A 19,619-nucleotide genomic window follows, 5' to 3' on the forward strand; every position below is an offset into this window, starting at 1 on the left:
CCCGGCGCGTGCGGCGCAAAATAATTTTAGGTTCTGAAATTTTTCACTGCACCGAAGCGATTTTAAGCATCCCTGACTACCCGATTACAATACCTGATTACAGTACCCCTATAATCATGTCTGTGCAAGAATTAACTCAGGAAGAGATGGACTGTATCCTCTACGATGCCAGGGTCGGTGACCTTGAGTCGTTAACTGAAATCTTTACAGAGTTAGCCGGCTCTGTGCTCTTGACCATCAAGGACGAATTCTCCTTGTCCACACCCATCCACATGGCCTCCGCCAACGGACATGTCGAGGTGGTGAAATACTTGCTTTCCAAGCTCACCAAGGAAGAGTCCAAGGCCTTCATCAACCTCCAGAACGACAGTGGTAACACCGCGTTGCACTGGGCCGCTTTGAACGGCCATTTACCGGTAGTGGAGGTCTTATGCGAGTACGATGCGGATGCCTTCATCAAAAACTCGTCGGGTCACGACGCGATCTTTGAGGCGGAAAATAACAACAAGGAAGAGATTGAGAACTGGTTTTTGAAAAAGTACGCCATCGAGGACGACTACTTCGGTAAGTTGGACGAAGACGCCCCAGAGACTGTCAAGTTCCAGCCGGGCATGGAAATCGAGCAGGCCCAGAAAGAGGGTGTTGCTGCGGAGAAGGAGTTGGAGGAGCAGACCCAGAACTTGGCCATTTAGATGTGGTTAGCTGTATAATAATAAGATAATATGAAAGAATGGGTAGGTTATAAAGTGGATTAAATACGTACGAAATTTATGCACCTTGGTTGAGTGGGTAAAACGGTAATCAGGTAGGAACTGAGGGGAGAGGCTAGTAGTTCGATCTATTATGCATTTTGGATAAATATTGCGACTTTAGGGACCGATGATATGGATTTTATACTGCCATAGTTTTTATTACCGGCATAAAGACTGATTAATCCAGGTTAATATAAAAAAATTATGCACCAAGCCTTAAAATATAAAAGCGATTTGCACGTAAATATCTGTAATATACTAAATGGAGTCCGAGTGGAGCAAAGTCTTGCAATGTTCATGTCATCGCCGTCCTGTATACAACTCCTTCCATCTCGTTCAACGCAAGGTGTTTCGACGAGGATCCCAAGGGATTCCATAGCATTGATATCAAATAGGCAATAACGTATAAACTTGCTGGTTGTAAGCCCTTTGGGACCAGTATATTTTTAATAGGCAATTGACGCTCATCGTCATTTCACCAGGACGTCTAGTCCTGCATGCATTCTTCTATCATACGGGATCCATACCCCGTTTCGTTGACAGATCCATTCATCTTTATATTATTATCTAAATTATTGCATTATCCCTTTCATTTCAATGCCAAAACACCCCCTCTTTATCCATCTATAGGTTTGGGGCACCTTTTGGTGTACCCTTTTGGAACACCCTGGTGCACCCTTTGCGTTCCCAGGATTACCCATGCGTAAATCTCCGGCTTAACATTCGAAAAATGTCCAGCAGAAAAATCTTAGTGAAAATTCGCCTCCTAACAACGCGTACCGTTACAACCAAAACCTTCCCACCATCCACATCAACATGAGTGACCTAGGCTTTGACGCTACTTTAAAGAAGAAAAAGAAGACCAAGAAGGTCGAAGACGGCGCTGAGGCGGTCGTGGAAGACACATCCGACGAGTTATTCACCGGCCTCAAGAAGAAGAAAAAGAAGAAGGACGAGGAGGGCGCCGAGGCGACAGAAGATCTCGCTGAATCGTTCGGGGACTTGAAGTTGAAGAAGAAGAAGAAGAAGTCCAGCACCCCCGTTGTCATGGACGACTTTGACAAGGAGTTGGAAAAAGCTGGTGTATTAGAGGACGACATCGAGCCAGAAGCCGCCGCGCCAGAGCAGGCTACCGCCACCTACGTTGGTTTGCCATACGACGATCTTTTGTCGCGTTTCTTCACAATCTTGAAGGCCAACAATCCCGAGCTTGCCGGCGAGAGATCCGGGCCAAAGTTCCGCATTCCACCACCAGTGTGTCAGAGAGAAGGTAACAAGAAGACCTTGTTTGCCAATGTCCAGGAGATCTGTGCTGTATTGCAGAGATCGCCGGAGCACGTCATCCAATACTTATTTGCAGAATTGGGGACGTCCGGTTCCATTGATGGCCAAAAGAGATTGGTCATTAAGGGGAGATTCCAGCCGAAACAGATTGAAAACGTGTTGAGAAGATACATCATGGAATACGTCACGTGTAAGACGTGCAAGTCCATGAACACCGAGATGAAGAGAGAAAGTGCTAATAGATTACACTTTTTGATGTGTAAGGCCTGTGGCTCCACCAGATCCGTCACCTCCATCAAGACCGGTTTCTCCGCCCAAGTCGGGAGAAGAAAAAAGACCGCTTAAGCAGTACATACGAGGAAGGTTCTCATTTTTTATATATTTATCTTTTTGCAAAGTGTAGAACAAATATAAGGTGATTTAACGGCCAAGTTTCACGTACTATTAACGCCATACAACGGTATATATCTGGTACGCACAAACGCTTTACCACAGTCATCAACCTCTGATTATTTATCCCAATTAGATATCCATTAATCCATTAATGGTCCATTATTCTCCCAGTTTAATCTTATCGCCCTCCTTCCACCTTCTCTGCTTACATAAGCACGCAATTTTTTGCGGTTGAAAAGCCAAACAAAAGTCACCTCAAGTTACGCCACTTCTCGTTCCTTATCACTTTACCATACAATGTCCATTTCCGTCAAAGACAACGGGGCAGGGGCCTCCCACGAATTGGCACTCATCGCAGCGCACTCGCATATCCAGGGGCTCGGGTTGGACGCGAACCTCCAGCCGAAAACGGCGGCGGCCAACTCGCAGGGCATGGTGGGCCAGTTGAAGGCGCGCCGCGCGATGGGGGTCATCCAGAAGATGATTACTGAGGGAAAAATTGCGGGCAGGGCTATTTTGCTCACAGGACCGCCATCCACGGGGAAGACCGCGCTCGCGATGGGATTGGCGCAGGCACTCGGCGCCAACATTCCGTTCACGTCGATCACGGGATCCGAAATCTTTAGCAAGGAAATCTCCAAGACGGAGGCGTTGACGCAATTCTTTAGAAAGTCGATTGGAGTTACCATCAAGGAAGAGACCGAGTTGATCGAGGGTGAGGTTGTGGAGATCTCCATCGACCGCTCGCTCACGGGCGGGCACCAGCAGGGCAAGTTGACCATCAAAACGACCGACATGGAGACGATCTACGAATTGGGTCACAAGATGATCGAACAGTTGACCAAGGCAAAGGTCATTGCCGGCGACATCATCTCGATCGACAAGGCGTCTGGAAAAATCTCCCGCATGGGGCGCTCCTTCGCGCGCGCACGCGACTACGACGCGATGGGCTCGGATGTCCAGTTCCTTCAGTGTCCGGAGGGCGAGTTGCAGACGCGCAAGACGACAACTCATGACATCTCGCTCCACGAGATTGACGTCATCAACTCCAGATCGCAGGGCTTCCTCGCTATCTTCAGCGGTGACACGGGTGAGATTCCGTCGCAGGTACGCGACCAGATCAACACCAAGATCGCCGAATGGAAGGAGGAGTCCAAGGCCGATATCAACCCCGGGGTGTTGTTTATCGACGAGTGCCATATGTTGGACATTGAATGCTTTTCCTTCATCAACCGTGCCTTGGAGTCCGAATTAGCGCCGATTGTCATCATGGCGACCAACAAGGGGATCTCCCGCACGCGCGGCACTAACTACACGTCGCCCCATGGTCTTCCAATGGACTTGATCGATCGTTCAATCATCATCCAGACCCAGCCGTACGGCCAGGAGGAGCTTGCGTCGATCTTGGCCATCCGTGCAATCGAAGAAGAGGTCGAGTTGGCAACTGAAGCCGTCCAGTTATTGACCAAGATCGCCGTAGAGACCAGTTTGAGGTACGCCGCGAACTTGATCAGTGTCAGTTCCCAGATCGCGTCCAAGAGAAAGAGCAAGATTGTCGAATTGAACGATGTCAAGCGGTCCTACATGTTATTCTTGGACGCCGGCAGATCTGTCGGCTTCTTGGAGGAGTTTGCCACGCAGTACATCGACGACGGTGGTAAGGTGCGTATCAGCCAGGACGAAGACAAAATGGACACCTCTGCTTAGAGATTATGTATACTATCAAGGTTTTTTTCCGGAACGACGTAGAAAGTGGGGATGTTAACAAAAATCGGATACCTGTCACAACCGGTGGTAGAAGGAGGGGGCGATACTGTGAGTTCAGATGGTGGACGGCGAATTTTATAGTACAAAGTTGTTTACTCGTACTGGATATAGTTAGAGCCGAGAACGTGGTAACCAAGTCATTTCCTCAATAAATAAAAAAGTATGTATAGAACACTAGCAGCGCTGAATTTAACATCAAGTCCTCCTGCTCTAATTAGTGGTTTCAAAGATACCAACACTGCTTAAACAACGGTCATAAAAAATGTAGACACCCCCTGTTTTGTACCCTACCAACTGTCTAGACTAAAACTGAACCGTCCTCGAATACGGGTGAAATGAAGCCACGAGGGCTGAATACACCCATTCTTAAACAAAGATCGATATTAAAGCGCCAGAGGTCCAAATTATCGGGTCTATGATATAAGTCTCTTAGCCATACTCTTCAATTCTCGATGTCTAACTCACACTACTGATGTTTATCTGTGTTTACTTTCAACCCCCATTGAAAAAAGGAATAAAAGCCGGTATCACATTTTTGCACGAGCTAAAGTCTAGACTTATTATATAAGCCGTGTACTCCTGCTTTAACCGAACAATAGTATACACCTGGTGAAAATATCACAGCACTGCGCTATAGACACTCATTTTTCGCATGTAATTACCCGGAACCGGTACTGCAGCACTAAGATTCCGGCTAGTTTCATCTGTATCCATGCTTAGCTTCTCACCAGGAGGTATCTTTAAAATAACTCCATTGGTACTCTCCGTTTGCTATTGGTTATATAGTTGTAACGAGTATATCCCAAATAGCGTTGTAGCCATATATAGCAGTGCATCGGACCCCTGGGTGACACATGCCATTGTCAGAGCCGTTTTCAGTAAGACCCGACAGTTGCATGCATTGTGGCCACGAAAAACCATGCTTACACATACCTTATACCCCAGGACCCCAGTATGACACACCCTTCAGACATGACCTTCTTGTAACAATATTAAAGCCTCGCGCTAGTCGGGTTATAACCTTAGTTTAACAAAATGGCAGAATCTTTACGCCTTGGCTCTTCTGCCTAAGTAACACGCCTCATACCCAGCAGGAGGCCGATACCCTGCAGATTCTCCGTGCAGGCGGAATTTCTGTGAGTCGTCAAACTCCTAAACTACAAGTTCCGAACACCAAACTAAACAACGCCACTATCACATGAACTCACACCCACTATGACTATCTACCAATCAGGCGCCCCTATCCAAGGCTGGAACGACTTACCGCCGATCCCATTAGCCAAGAAGGCCTCCGTCCCTACAAACAACTCGTCCACGTCGCTCAACTCGCAAGGCTCCACCGCAAGCGCCGGCAGTAGAAGAAGAAGAGTCGCCTCCCATGATCTAAACACATTCACGGGGAGCACATCCCAATCAAGGGTAAGCTCTCAGCCTGGTACTCCCAGCTCACCAATGATTCCCCCTCCAGTCCTATCTAAGGCCTATTCACCAACCCCTCCCCTTCCACCAAAGGCGCTGCGTCCACTGCCTCCCGGCACAGCCCTGTCTTCGGCCTCCATCACACCGACCAGTGATCCAACTTTTGACATTTTACCCACGTTGGAGCGCCTAGTGGCGTTGCCTACGTCCCTCTCCGCTAAAGAGTTTACGTTCTACAAGACGCGGTTATTGAGCGAGGCCACCGTGAAGACGATAAATACTCAGTCAGCGTTGGTAGGGACTTTTGTGGAAAGTTTACTCGAGGGGCTAGCTACTGAAGCCTATACCAAGGAGGAAGCTAGTAAGGCGTTGATGCTGTTCATGGTGGACCATGTAAATGTCTGCGGAACCTGGGGTGTCTCTCTAAAAAAGATCATCGAGGGGGTGTAAAGAGAATGGTAGTTTATATGGATATTAATGCTGTGATCGAGCTATGGTAGGTGTACACTATTACCCCCAGTAAGTTTTGTATTTCAAGCTACGGCGTTTTTGGCACATGTTAATTAAATTTTGAGCGCGTATTTGTTGGTTTTTTAGAATGTTCCTCAAAGTGACAATTTGTCCCGGGGCGACCTTTGGGAAGTCGAAAGGCTGGCCGCCCTCTTCCAAGCCTTAGGTTTGGTCAACCTGACCTAAAGTATACTCTCAGATTGGCCAGAGTCTCAAGTATCTCGCTACAAACTCGATTGGATCTCCAAGCACACGGTAATCACCTCATCGACACCAATTCTCTCCTGGGGATTGACCGCCAAACACTGTCTGATCAAGTCTTGCAAGTCCTCCATATCGGCTCTGGTGCTGGGGAAACGAATCTCGCCCATGGAGATGGCCATATTCACATTTCCACCCTGTTCCATCTCCATCTTCTCAAAGGGCGACAAGCCCCCATACATCATCGCAAACACAACACATCCAAGCGACCAGACATCTGTTTTTTCGGAGATTGGCTCACCGACCGCCACCTCGAGCAACTCGGGCGCGCGGTAGTATATCGTTGACTGTTGCGCCGCCTGCTCTTGGATCTGTAACGCCTGGTGTTTTGTCTGGGGCGTGGAACGGGCTGGCTGTGTTGAGCCAAGGTCTACAAGCACTGGAAGGCCAGTCTGAGAGAGCATGACATTGGCAGGCTTCAAATCGCGGTGTGCAAGTGGCTGCAAGTCGAAGCTCTGGAGTTCTGTGTCCTCGGACGCTCCGAGAAGGGTCTGCTGGTCTGCCGGCTGCGCTGCTGGGTGCGGGTTTCGCGACTTCTGGTGCTTGTGCATCACCTGGAGGCCGCGTGCGATACCGATGGTAATCTTGAGGATTTCAGTCTTGGTCATCTTTTCTCCGTTCAACACCTTTCCGCTGATAATGTCGTGAAGCGACTGCTCAAAGAACGGAAGCAAAATGTAGACGTCTTTGGAGCCATCCGGGTTCTGCACTACCGAGTGCGCGATGGTCTTCATGATGTAAGGCGACTGGAACTCGCTGTAGTTGTAGATCTCGTTCATCGCTTGCTGATATGTGTCTGTGTCGGTATCGTCTTCCTCATCCACGACAAACGTGGTTCCCGCGTTTCCAAACTGCGCATGGATTTTCTTTAACGCGTACTGCGAGCCGTTTGGCGACTGCACGAGGTAGACGTACGAGAAGCCGCCCTCCCCGAGAAGCTTGATGATCTTGTAGGAATTGTTATTGATCGTAATCAGTGGTACTGTATACGATGAGGGGAGGCAGCATGTGAAGAGCTGTGTTAAAAACGACATGCCAGCAAATAGTGTAGTCTCAGCTCCATGGGTGGATGAGGCTGATCTGTGACGTAGCATCTGATATTGCCTAAGGGTCTCGTATATTGAGCAGGGAACGACCAGTGCAGCATTTCCGCAAGCAGGGGGCCAAGGACAACTTGGCATAAAAGAGCTTGTTTTAAATTTCGTGTTTTCCAATGATGTTTTATTAGGTATTATAGGTTTAGGATGGCTCCATTTTCTAATGACGCGTGTTGGAGTCTAGGTAATGATTAGGTGTATGTTCTCTGGAAGAATTCGAGTAGCAAGTTCGTCAAAATGTAGTCCACAGATTTAGAGATTGGTTGGTATTTCTGCAGCATTAAACGATATATAATGTTTTAGCCTTAATGGCTAAGTGCTAAACCAGACGGCCCATTGAATTTATAAACGAGAAGCCGCCAACGGGAAGCTGATACCAGTCTAAGCGAAAGGGGAGTTACCCCAGTAGAGAAAAACTCAGAAGTCACGGCATATATATACCATGTTAGTAGGGTCAGGAAATCAGCTCTCCAAGTCAGGACTTTCCAGCCATATCTACACGGCGTCGGCGTAATAACAATGGGAATTCTATATAAGAAAGGCCTGGTGTGAATAAACAGAATGAGAGAAGTGAAGTAAAAAAAAAATGTGCAGCATTAGCTGGATGTCGTTTGTATTTGGCTAGTCACAAGGGTTAGGGTGGCGGATTGGGGAATTTGGCGCAACCAGAAGGTCATGGGTTTAACCACTGGCTTTGGTGTTCAAAATCAAGGCGATAATCATCCCGTATAACCCCAAGACTTCGGCGAAAATTAAAATCAAAACGATACCCACGAACAACTTCGGCTCATGCATCAAGTTTCTGACACCCTCGTCACCGACAATCCCGATAGAGTAGCCACTGGCCAAGCACGCAAACCCAACACTCAACCCACAGCTTAAATGCATGAACCCGTTAAACAAACTGTAGTTTTCGGTGGGGGACAAGCCGCCGGCAATCAAAACGGCAACCACCAACCCGTAAACCGACAAAATACCACTCATGACAACGGGAATCAAGGATTTCATAATCAATTCTGGCTTGAAAGTACCGATACCCGCAATACCCACGCCCGACTTGGCGGTACCGATGGCGGCACCGGCGCAAGATAAGACCATGGCGGCAGCACAGCCTGCGAACCCTAGGAACGGAGCAAAGTTTGGTGTGAATTCAGACCCAAGCTCAGACATTGGGAAGAGAGAATGGATTGGAAATAGGTGGTCTTCAGGAGCCTCGGCTACGATAACTGAAGGAGACAGATAAGTAATCAGTGAGCGCATGGGGATACAACGGAGGGCAGGCTGCGTGCTGGGATAAACGCATGGGTGGGACAAAATTTACACGTGCCCAAAAAGTACACGAGATTGAAAACGGTCATTTTGTGGCAGATTTTGCAAATATTTTATTTTTAGTGGATAAAAGTATCCAAGGACCCAGTTTTTGCTGCTGCCCGATTAAACCACATAGGTGGGCTTCACTGTACGAGCTCAATCCCGAAAACGTGAACCTCCAGAAAGAGCGCGCGAACGGCGTGCGACGCACGGGAGAATTATCGCGTTTGTTTGTTTATCAGATGCGCTCATCAAGCGGCAGTCCTACACCTTACTAACGTTTAAGGTGTTTCAAACCATACATAAGGGAAACCACGATTACCAAAGCTCTTACGAATCATACGGATAGTTTTCACTTCAAAAGTCGCCTCCCCCCGCAACCAAAACACATCCACACATCGTCATGAGCAAGCTACACGAAAAGCTACAGTTGGAAGCCGGGGACGTGCGGTATCTCCAGATGCAGTTCCACAAAAATGCGAGCGACAAGCTCAATCTTCATCTCCCGTCGTCGTCCAACACACCCAACTCCAAGAAGTCGGCGCTCTACTCCACGTCGGATGATCCGTTGAAGCTCCGAATCTCTGCCATGATACACGACTTTATCGACGATGCGTTCGAGTTAGCCAAAGAAGGGATGATAATTGACGGCCATGAGCCTTCAAGCCGCTCGCCGTTGCTGAAGTACGTGGAGCAGCAGCTGCGGACACCCACCAGGGTAGAGCCGTACGATTTTGCAATGAATGAGGAGTTGCGGCGGCTCTACCAAAGTGTGGAGGAGGAGACACTCCAGTTGACAAAGATGCGGAGTGAGATACCCCAGCGCACGGTTCGGGAGTATGAATCGATCATAGGCAAGATCGATGCCGAGGTGAATGACTTTATCAAGGCCCTCGAAGAGCAAACCAGTGCAGAGTTGGAAGTAATTGCCAAAAATGCCGATTTAGACACCCCCGAACTTGAGGGCGTGACCGAGGACTATGAAGAGTGTATCCTCGAATTGAGTCGATTGGCAAAGGGGGTAAGCATGCAGCAAAGCAATTTGCAGAAAATTGACGATATATGTGACTTTCTCTTGCAGAACTACCTGGTGGGCGATGGCCTGGAATGAGAGATAGCTTGGAAAGATATGGTGCTGAGCCGGCATTCTGGCTGAGCCAGATGGTGTGAGTTTTGTGAGCTACGGGTCATGCAGAAACAGTTGTCAAAGGATGATTCCTGTGGGAATACAAAGATGGAGGGTAGTGCTCCTCAAATGTGACGATGTTTCTTCCGCTTGCATGCCGATCCATGGTACCTTTCGCATGGTTATAACGAACGACAAAAGTGATATTACATGGTTGTTTTGGCTCGGCTATACCGCTATGGATTGGTTTCACTAATGTTACAACGTATATGTGCGTAACTCAGGAGGGGTTAGCCGGTCGGTAATAGAGAAAAATCAAAAGTAGAGTTTTGATTGTCTTAGATATTCTACCACGTGAGTGATATCCCGATCCACTTCCAAATCCCAATAATTTGATTATACTAAAAGTAGAGTCTTGTGCCGCCTAACACACCGTAACAGCTATTGTCGTGCTGGCATTTAAAACTCACAGGAGAAACCCGATTACACAAGCTTTAATCGTAAATGCTACAGCTGTTCGAGAGTTTATATACGTAACATGAATTGAAACCAGCAATATTTATAAAGCACAATTTATAGAAACCCCAACCTAGTGCTTGAACTGGTCTTCGGTGACACCAGCACCCATAGCGGCCGTAGAGGTCAAGCCACCGGTACACAATTTCAAGATCCCGTCAATGAATTCGGCACCGGACCACTTCTGGTGCTTGACCACCTCAACACCACTTTCGATTTCCTTCTCCTGGATGTTGGCACCGTAGGCCTTCATACCCTGCTTGGCGTAGTCACGAGCGAAGTTGTCCACGGCCAACGCAGTGGTGTGCAACCCGGCCAAGGTGATGAACTGCCAGACGTACCCTAACTTACCCAATCTCAGGATGTAGGTCTCCTGCTCGTCCGTAGACATAGCTCTGCTCCAGTTGAAAGATGGAGACAAGTTGTAGGCCAACCACTGCTGTGGCCACTTGGCCTTGACACCGACGGCAAACTCTTCAGCCTGCTTGTAGTCTGGCAACTTGGACTCCATCCAGATCAAGTCGGCGTATGGAGCGTAGGCTCTACCTCTCATGATAGCGCACTGGGTACCACCCTGGTAACGGTAGTACCCTTCTCTGGCACGTGGAGAGTCCCAGTTGAAGTAGATGTCCTTACCCAAAATCTCACGGGCAATCTTCTTGGATTCCTTGTGGGAGAGCTCGGACAATGGAGTGACGGCGGAGGTGAACTTTTTGATCAAGGCTTCCTTGTTAGAGTAGCTACCGGCCTTGATAGCGTCGACAACGGCCTCAGAGTACAACTTCAAGCCAGCCTTGGCCGACCATTCGGCTTCAATGGCGGCCAATTCTGGACCGCTGGCACCGTTCATCTCGGCCTCGTACATGATGTCGGACAAGGCTTCGATATCTGGGTTGGTGGAACCAATGACAAAGTAGTGGTCACGGTGGTCAATGGTGGAGGTGATCAAGGTGGCAGCTTCGGAGTCGGTACGGGCAACAGCGAGCAAGTTAGAACCACACATATCAGCAGAGGCTCTGATAGCAACAAGACGGTTGATGTGTTCCTGGACTGGAACCAAGACCTTACCGGCCATGTGGCCACACTTCTTGGTACCTGGAGCCTGATCTTCGATGTGGATACCGGCAGCACCTCTCTCGATGAACATCTTGGTCAACTTGACAACGGCGGTCAACCCACCGTGACCAGTGTCGGCATCGGCGACGATTGGACGGAGAAAGTCGGTGTATGGGAGCTTGGCACGTTCTTCAGGAGACAAGGACAATCTCTCTTCGCGCTGCTTTCTGTCGTGGAACAACTGGGCGAACCACAACTGCTCGACCTTGTTTGGAACGGTGTCCATTGGGTAATCAGCCAAATCTGGAGATGGCTCGTTAGAGGTCGAGGCGGTGGAGGAACACTGCCACCCGGAAACGTAGACAGAGTCTAAGTACTTGGCCATCTGCGCCACGTGGATCGCGTCCAAGGCGCCGAAGGTGAAGGAGGCAGTCTTAGCCGCGTCGTGGTCTTTCAACAAGCCGAACAACTTATCTGACTGTTGGGAAGATGGGTAGTCGATCTTCAAGGTACCTCTACGGCGAGCAATGTCCTCCGCGGTGTAGATACGCTTGGTCTTGGCCCATCTTGGTTCGGCCCACCACTTTTCGATCAGGGCAACTTGTTCTTGGAAGTCAGAAGTTTCCTTCTTGAGGTCGATTTTGCTATAAGCCATGTTGTGTGTAAAGAATATGTCTCTAAGGAAAAAAAAGACAAGAGAAATTAAACCCGGGGATAGGGAGACTTTTATATGATCCCCTATGGTGCTGTATTTTGTAGCGTGAGCCTAGTGCTGCAATGGCCGAGTGAAAATCTTATGCGTCACTATGGAGCAACGATAAGGTGCACGAAGCCTGGCATGTGAAACGAGGAAGATGAAATCCGGGGTAAGGGGACTTGTGCGTGCAACTCCGAGACCGGAGCGGAGGAGTAGAGCCGACACGTGATGTGTGCTATGTATTTCTGGAGCCCCAAGTTGCTCACATGGGGACGAGCGGGCCGTTCGTCCGGCACGCGGGCTTTACGTTACCCTGGCCAGTGTCAAAACGCGCACGAGGCCGTGGATTTGCATATGGGTAGGGTTATCGGACCAGTGGAACCGTCGCTGTCCATAACTATGATTGCAAGATTACGAAGCCGTCTGATGCACGCTCTCACTTTCCCTTTCCTCATACAAGAAGCGCTCACTTTCCAGAAATCCTCTCCTAGGTTTCGGTTGTCGTGCTCGAAAATTTAACGGCATAGCATTTCCTTAAGGCCGGGACAAACCTTAAGAGGAGCCCTTACACTCCTGCCGAGATAACCGCTCCATGACGTATCTTACACGCTATAAAGGAGTCATTGCGGGAGTTTAAGCATACGTTGTCGATTTTTCCATCAGCTCTATTTTATTATAAAAATCCGGATAAGGGTAGTGCTGCTACTTGTGTGGATCGCCAGTTATTGCGACCGAGTTCCGCATCCAAAACGTGAGTCACGAGCCTTTTGTTCCAACCAGGTTATGTGCCACGATACACTGCATCCTCAAGTCCGAGAAACCACCTCGAGGGTACTATCCTACGTAGAATTTCCTCACACTCGCACTGGCGCCCTCTCTTAAAGCATTGTAAAGCAGTTTGGGACCAACGAATTCTGATATGTTTTATATATTCGTTGCCCCCCTCCTTAGGTGGGTAAAAGGAGGAGTAAATTGTGCGCAGTGATGATGGGAGACAAGGCTCGGGACTGCATAATTACCCGTTTTTTCCGGGGTTTCCCTGGGGTGGGAAACGTAGAGGTCGCTAAGTCCGGTAGTACAAGCACACACTGGTGTTCGGCACAAGTATCCCATGTAAGAATAATCACTACGGTTGAAGGCCTCGGAGCTGGAACGTATCTGGCCTGGAAATCTGAAATATTCCGAAATTGGCGGGTAGATATAGGCTTTGCGGGCTATATTGGACCATTGGAACTACTCTGACCTTGAGGAACCCGGAGATGCTTGGGCCTGAAAAAAAGATTTTTCTAAACCTTATCTTTAGCTCCGAAGTCTAGATGAAAAACTATGTAATTTCGAAACAAACGCTCCGGAGACTTGAGAGGAGGGCAAGGCACAGAGCTGTATTGGATTTTTGGGCACTAACCATGCTATGGGATAGTAATTTTAAAATCACCACTGACCTCCTCCCGAAAACTATCAGAAGTCGGCGCTGGAGGGGTTTCCCCGGCGCGTTAAAGACTAAACGTTAACCGTCGGTACTATACTTCCGCTTTAAAAAAGCTGGAGTTAAACGTTCTGGCTTACCAAAATAAAAGGAGGGATGGTCTTTTCTCAATCTAAACCAGAATTACACTAAAATTCCAAGGTTATAATGTTTAATCCTTGCAAAAATTTAATGGTTACCATAAAGCTAGCGATTTCAATAGCTACCGGAACGACTCCTCAAGTGGAACCGTATCAACGCCGCACCGGCGTAGCTTTTGTGAAGCCTACATGAGTGGGAAGGCCCCCAACGGACGCATGACATAATCGATATCAATGTGTATGTATTTGAAATATATACGTGGCATATAGAGATATGTAAATCGTGATCACATTTAACTTATATGTGTATAGGTATCAGTTCAGAAATGGGCAATTAATATATATGCATGCATATGGGTTCGAAAATGCATATATATATATATATATATTGGTATTGGTTATTTAGTAAGGGTGTAACTGTCACGTGGTAGGAATCGATACTCTATATGTGGAGATCGATCCCTTTCTCTTTACACATGTATACATTAAACGAAGTAAATGAAACGATTCGAAGATACGTCGATTCCAGGCCCCAATTTACGAATCACTATTGTCGAATTAATTGGTCAACAACTCCTTATTGTCAAACTTACAATAACTATTAGCCGTAAAGTTTTTGATGATTCTAAAATTTAAAGATGTAAGTTATATCACGGATTATATATTATTTCAAGGTATTTGATGAAGCATCGATATGTATGTCAAGAACAACCGCACAATGAGACGAACGTATAAGAGGCCTGCTAATGAAAAAAACCGTTTCCCAACTAACGGAGGGCCAGTAGGAAAAAAGCAGTACAAGACAATAGCGCTGCTCGGTTTCGATCCGAGGACATCAGGGTTATGAGCCCTGCGCGCTTCCACTGCGCCACAGCGCTTGCTTCGTGAAAATGTCAGAGTTAGAGAGTTGTTTCAGGAACCTTATGAGGTTCCAGTTGAGGCTACTAGGATTGTTTGATAATGAGTATCTGAAACTAATCCTGTCGCATAAAGCAAATGAGGCACCGAAGAAAGCTATATAAGGAAGTAGTTTTCCAGATCTAAGAATGATCTTGGTTTTAATATCATCTTTATTTTCGTGGAAGATCACAATAAGTAACTTGTGAATCAATGACTGATTACAACCCCCCGACTGGAATACCAACAGGCGCTGGAACCCTGACAGAAAAGTAAAAGTTCTAACAGGTCTATGATTACAATTCTTGGTCGCAAAAAGAAACGTAGCTTCACTGTATAGGGATGTCTCGAAAAAGACCCCGATGTTCTTTTACACTGTTCCAGACTATAAGCATGCCTCACAGAGTCTATTTCAAGGGTAGCAATGGCCCACCAGGAATAGAACCAACACGCCATCCTACTTCAGGGAACCTAGACCCCCGACCATATTCCATGGAAATAAAACATCCGGGCTTACTATCGATAGGGATTTGTCCGAGCTTAAACCAGAACGTCTCCAGACGGTTTCTGGAGGCATCAATATAGCTCTATATCAGCTAGTCCTTGGAGAATATATCATTACCAACATTCAGGGGTAGAACTGTTTTCGGTCCGGTTCGGCTCAGCCCTGTCGGCTTAATTTTAGTTTCATGTACGCCGCAGTATTGCGCCCCGGTTAAAAGCAAGGGAAAAAGTGGGCTGTGAATCCTGAAAGGCAATAATAAGCTCCTTTTCTACACTTCATATATATACGCTCCATTGCCACGACGATAGATTCTGTTGCTATAATTAAACACAGTAATCTTCATCCCGCGTCTACTTGCATATTCACACAGCCTATATCATGCCTGTTGTTGCTCCCCACGACGATACCATAGCCCCTTCAGGGAAGTTTTCCCAGATGCTCAATAAGATCTCCGGCCAGCCGGAATCGTACGCCCGAAAAAGCGCCTACACCTTCGGCAAGACCTTGGGCGCTGGCTCGTTCGGGGTTGTGAGACAGGCGCGTAACAACACCACGAAGGAGGAGGTGGCGATCAAGATCATGCTCAAGAGCACCTTAAACGGCAATGAGCAGCTCGTTTACGACGAATTGAGCTTTTTGACGCAGTTAAAGCACCCTCACATTGTTGGCTTCCGTGACTGGTTCGAAAGTAAGTCCAAGTTCTATGTGGTCACGCAGCTTGCAACCGGCGGTGAGTTGTTTGACCGGATTGTGGATTTGGGCCACTTTACCGAAAGAGACGCTTCCTTGGTGATCTACCAGGTGGCAGAGGCCTTGGAATACTTGCATGGTCAGAACATTGTCCACCGTGACGTCAAGCCTGAGAACATCTTGTACTTGAACCACGAACAGGAGTCGCCCATTGTGCTTGCCGACTTTGGGATCGCCAAGCGTCTCCGGAGCAGCGACGATCTCATCCACACCTCTGCCGGCTCATTCGGTTACGCCGCCCCGGAGGTTTTGAAGGGGCTCGGTCACGGGAAGCTGTGCGACGTGTGGTCCCTTGGTGTCATTACTTATACCTTGCTCTGTGGGTACTCTCCGTTTAGATCCGAGAACATTCCCGACTTTCTCGCCGAGGTGAAGCACAATAACGCGGTGATTTTTCACGAAAAGTACTGGAAGCACATTAGTGAGGACGCCCGTCGCTTCATCGTCAACTTGCTAGACGTTGAGCCGACGGAGAGACCTAGCATCGAGCAGGTCTTGCAGGACAAGTGGCTCACCAACATCGCCGCCGAACACCACGACGTCGACTTGTTGCCATCGATCAGAGCCGGTTTCAATGCCAAGTCCAAGTTCAAACAGGCGATCGAGTTGGTGATGTTGCAAAACAGAATCAAGAGGCTTCAAGAATTGGACGACGACGACTCCGACGACACGGACTTTGAAGACGTGGGATCGTCCAGCAGCACGGGCCTTAGTGGCTGGGGGGCCCTTTCTTCGGCGTTGAAAAAGACCCAATCCACAGGAAGCTCGTCCAGTACCTCTTCGGAAAAGAAGAGCAGCGACGCGATCAGTGCGCTCCAGCAGTTAGTCAAGACGGCCACCCAGAACAAGGAACGGGTTTTGAACCACGTTGAGGAATAGAGGGCTTGTGCTTCCCTCGTACTCTCATTAGTGCCAGTCCTCTGTATTTTTTGGTCGACTTTAGCCACGCACGATCCGAACGTTACCATATTCATGCTTTAATATATAATTTCAGTCAACCGTGCAGTAAGGTTATCTTTCTAGTTGAAATTATCTCACATTTGTTTAAAGCCCTTCCAACCATAGTATACTCTAAATTATTTTACACCCAACTGATGTATTTTATCTGGAATCTTGTGTGCGTACAAAGGAATGACCAAGGGGCCAAATAAAGATAAAACGTTGTGATGGAAGGATACAAGGACTTGTGTAATATTCTTCCATTTCGAGAATGGTTTAATGCGGAGCAATTTCATGATCAAAAGTCACGAGGCTATAACGTTCTCTTGCAGCAATCACCATGTACCCAGGCTCGAAAAATCCCTAGCTAAAGGTTTTGACCAAGCACTAAAAATCACCCGTACCGCTCCATATCTTCGTAATTTAGGCAATTCAGAGGGCCAGATCTCGAATCATCAAGCTTACCTCCGATCGTATGACACTTGTAGAGCTACAACCCTCTAGACAGGTAGGGTCTAGTGTCACAAAGGGTGTGCATACTGGTCACCGCTGCAGGTTCTAGCCAGGGACAAAGAGCTGCCGACTGAGACTGCCACACTCTACCTATACAGATTCATCTCGATTATAAATAAAACTCAATGTTTACAGGACAAGAAATTAAACCGGATCGGTCGGCAAAACATAAGTATGCTTCTGTCCTATCTTTGTAGCCCCTGCAGCCCTCCGCCTTTGGGTTAGGCGCCCGCACCGAGCTAAAACACAGATATATCTGTTCTAATGCTTCCTTATACATCCACGGTCCTTATCATCTACACACGTGCCTTGTACCTGTCCGTATGTCCGATCACAGATTATCTACACCTGGATCTCCTACACGGTCAACCCGCAGCCTCCGGCCGCCACAGTTGGGCGATGGGCTCAACCTATCGCCTCTGTCGCCACGGCGCAAGAAGAAGGTGGTCTACACGGACCGGTTTATCCCCAACCGAACGGGTGTTGACCTCCAGGCCGCGTTCAGCTTAACAATGGACGACTTTCAGACGCCGCCAAACCCCAACCGCAGTGCCGAAAACGATATCGAACACCGGCGTGAAGAGGAGGCGAACCTCAACTTCAACACCGTGTTGAAGAACGAGTTGTTTGGTGACAACGTGCCCCAGACCGCGAGCCTCAAGACGTTGACCAAACCGCGGCCCAGCACAGCTGGGTCCGGAACCAGCAACGAAAACTCCCAGAGCGGATCTAGCCAGAATCAACGCACACCACCGCGGTCCCCGAGCCGAGGCATGCTTGGAACCCCATCTTCCCGCGACTCGCAGTCGCTCCGAACGCCGAAAAAAGCCAACTTGTTCACGTACCAATCACCGTCCAAGGGCAGACCCTCGCATCTCGACTTGCAGAGCCAGTTGTACTCTCTCTCGCCCGTGCGGCCGGACTCGCAGCGGTTTCTCCTCTCGCCGCAGAAGAAGCAGCGCAACGTGCTGAAGGTCCCCGTGTGCTGCCTAGACGCTCCGGACTTGGCTGACGACTTTTACCTCAACTTGGTCGACTGGGGCTCGCAGGACGTGCTAGCGGTGGGCTTGAAGTCCCTGGTGTATCTCTGGAACTCACTGTCAGGCTCGGTGACCACGCTTTGTGATTTGGGCGACGATGTGGTTACTTCTTTGGCATGGGTGGGCGCGGGGACGCACCTAGCAGTAGGAACCCAGTCGGGCTTGGTGGAAATCTGGGACGCCACAACCTGCAAATGCACGCGAACCATGACGGGCCATGCCTCCCGGGCCGCGTCGCTCGCCTGGAACGAGCATGTGCTTAGCAGTGGCTCCCGAGACCGCAGCATCTTGCATAGAGATGTCCGCGTGCCCGAGCACTATATCCAGCGCATCCAGGCGCACAAGCAGGAGGTGTGCGGGTTGAAGTGGAACGTGGAGGAAAACAAGTTGGCGCTGGGAAGCAACGATAACCGGGTATTGGTATGGGATGGCTTGAACACCACGCCAATTCATAAGTTTGAGGAGCATACGGCGGCCGTTAAGGCCATGGCGTGGTCGCCGCACCTGCGGGGCATTCTAGCCACAGGCGGCGGCACTGCTGACAGGCGCATAAAGGTGTGGAACACCATTACTGGCGCCAAGACCCAGGATATCGACACCGGCTCTCAGGTGTGCAACATGCTATGGCTGAAGAACTCCAACGAGATTGTACTGTCACACGGGTTTTCCAAGCACCAGATTGCGATCTGGAAGTACCCTACGATGGAGCAGGTTGCATCGCTCACCGGCCATTCGTTTCGCGTGTTGCATCTCGCCATGTCGCCTGATGGCCAGACGATTGTTTCCGGCGCGGGCGACGAAACTTTACGATTTTGGAATGTGTTTGACAAGAACAAGAGCGCGCATTCGAACCCTTCAGCCTTGTTAGATGCGTTCATGCAGTTGAGATAACAGGAACGGAGGTACCAAAGGAGAAACCACTCGGACTTAAAAATTACAGAGCTATCGGTATTCTGTCGGAGGCTGTTAAACCTATTGTGTGACTTGTGGTATTAGGCATTCCAGTCTATCCAACGAATAATCCAGCTTCTGTTGACACCGTTTATAATTCTTTATTCCTATGGCCTTTCTCATCTGCTCTATTCTTTGCCCTTCGTTTGGGAAATATTTCTTTCATTTCTCTGTTTTGACTTTTTTGGTGTTCGGGATTGGTATAAATGCCTAATGTAATATTATCTAGCACTAATGCGTAGACCGCCTTCGACTTCGCTTCATGCGAC

General features: G+C 48.6%; 11 protein-coding genes and 1 non-coding gene across 12 annotated transcripts; 8 read left to right on the plus strand and 4 right to left on the minus strand.

Moving 5' to 3' along the window:
- The first annotated feature begins 80 nt into the window (after positions 1–80).
- On the plus strand, positions 81–773 carry BABINDRAFT_161852 (uncharacterized protein). The gene has a single exon (XM_019129040.1). It carries the CDS (start codon positions 117–119, stop codon positions 690–692), a length of 576 nt encoding a protein of 191 aa, XP_018984782.1. The 5' UTR covers positions 81–116; the 3' UTR covers positions 693–773.
- Positions 774–1,568: 795 nt separating this feature from the next.
- Positions 1,569–2,465, plus strand: SUI3 (translation initiation factor eIF2 subunit beta). The gene has a single exon (XM_019129041.1). It carries the CDS (start codon positions 1,800–1,802, stop codon positions 2,379–2,381), a length of 582 nt encoding a protein of 193 aa, XP_018984783.1. The 5' UTR covers positions 1,569–1,799; the 3' UTR covers positions 2,382–2,465.
- A 245-nt stretch (positions 2,466–2,710) lies between these two features.
- Positions 2,711–4,417, plus strand: RVB2 (RuvB family ATP-dependent DNA helicase reptin). The gene has a single exon (XM_019129042.1). It carries the CDS (start codon positions 2,727–2,729, stop codon positions 4,134–4,136), a length of 1,410 nt encoding a protein of 469 aa, XP_018984784.1. The 5' UTR covers positions 2,711–2,726; the 3' UTR covers positions 4,137–4,417.
- Positions 4,418–5,411: 994 nt separating this feature from the next.
- On the plus strand, positions 5,412–6,065 carry BABINDRAFT_8388 (uncharacterized protein; the record flags this gene model as incomplete). Its single annotated transcript, XM_019132791.1, has 1 exon — positions 5,412–6,065. The coding sequence occupies one exon, from the start codon at positions 5,412–5,414 to the stop codon at positions 6,063–6,065; it is 654 nt and encodes a 217-aa protein (XP_018984785.1).
- Positions 6,066–6,349: 284 nt separating this feature from the next.
- BABINDRAFT_37588 (putative serine/threonine protein kinase) lies at positions 6,350–7,420 on the minus strand (the record flags this gene model as incomplete). The annotated part of the gene is made up of 1 exon (XM_019131826.1): positions 6,350–7,420. One exon carries the CDS (start codon positions 7,418–7,420, stop codon positions 6,350–6,352), a length of 1,071 nt encoding a protein of 356 aa, XP_018984786.1.
- Positions 7,421–8,164: 744 nt separating this feature from the next.
- On the minus strand, positions 8,165–8,653 carry VMA11 (H(+)-transporting V0 sector ATPase subunit c'; the record flags this gene model as incomplete). Its single annotated transcript, XM_019131794.1, has 1 exon — positions 8,165–8,653. The coding sequence occupies one exon, from the start codon at positions 8,651–8,653 to the stop codon at positions 8,165–8,167; it is 489 nt and encodes a 162-aa protein (XP_018984787.1).
- A 544-nt stretch (positions 8,654–9,197) lies between these two features.
- Positions 9,198–9,905, plus strand: BABINDRAFT_8391 (MIND complex subunit; the record flags this gene model as incomplete). The annotated part of the gene is made up of 1 exon (XM_019132792.1): positions 9,198–9,905. The coding sequence occupies one exon, from the start codon at positions 9,198–9,200 to the stop codon at positions 9,903–9,905; it is 708 nt and encodes a 235-aa protein (XP_018984788.1).
- Positions 9,906–10,509: 604 nt separating this feature from the next.
- ICL1 (isocitrate lyase 1) lies at positions 10,510–12,147 on the minus strand (the record flags this gene model as incomplete). Its single annotated transcript, XM_019130508.1, has 1 exon — positions 10,510–12,147. The coding sequence occupies one exon, from the start codon at positions 12,145–12,147 to the stop codon at positions 10,510–10,512; it is 1,638 nt and encodes a 545-aa protein (XP_018984789.1).
- Positions 12,148–14,561: 2,414 nt separating this feature from the next.
- On the minus strand, positions 14,562–14,633 carry BABINDRAFT_t227. Its single transcript has one exon. It is a non-coding gene; the product is annotated as a tRNA-Met (tRNA).
- A 249-nt stretch (positions 14,634–14,882) lies between these two features.
- On the plus strand, positions 14,883–15,378 carry BABINDRAFT_161858 (uncharacterized protein). The gene has a single exon (XM_019129043.1). It carries the CDS (start codon positions 15,046–15,048, stop codon positions 15,235–15,237), a length of 192 nt encoding a protein of 63 aa, XP_018984790.1. The 5' UTR covers positions 14,883–15,045; the 3' UTR covers positions 15,238–15,378.
- Positions 15,379–15,427: 49 nt separating this feature from the next.
- On the plus strand, positions 15,428–17,250 carry BABINDRAFT_161859 (serine/threonine-protein kinase). The gene has a single exon (XM_019129044.1). It carries the CDS (start codon positions 15,536–15,538, stop codon positions 16,784–16,786), a length of 1,251 nt encoding a protein of 416 aa, XP_018984791.1. The 5' UTR covers positions 15,428–15,535; the 3' UTR covers positions 16,787–17,250.
- Positions 17,251–17,662: 412 nt separating this feature from the next.
- Positions 17,663–19,598, plus strand: CDH1 (Cdh1p). Its single transcript, XM_019129045.1, has one exon. It carries the CDS (start codon positions 17,683–17,685, stop codon positions 19,288–19,290), a length of 1,608 nt encoding a protein of 535 aa, XP_018984792.1. The 5' UTR covers positions 17,663–17,682; the 3' UTR covers positions 19,291–19,598.
- Positions 19,599–19,619: the final 21 nt, after the last annotated feature.

This window comes from Babjeviella inositovora, assembly GCF_001661335.1.
Source record: "Babjeviella inositovora NRRL Y-12698 unplaced genomic scaffold BABINscaffold_7, whole genome shotgun sequence".
Classification (NCBI taxonomy): domain Eukaryota; kingdom Fungi; phylum Ascomycota; class Pichiomycetes; order Serinales; genus Babjeviella; species Babjeviella inositovora.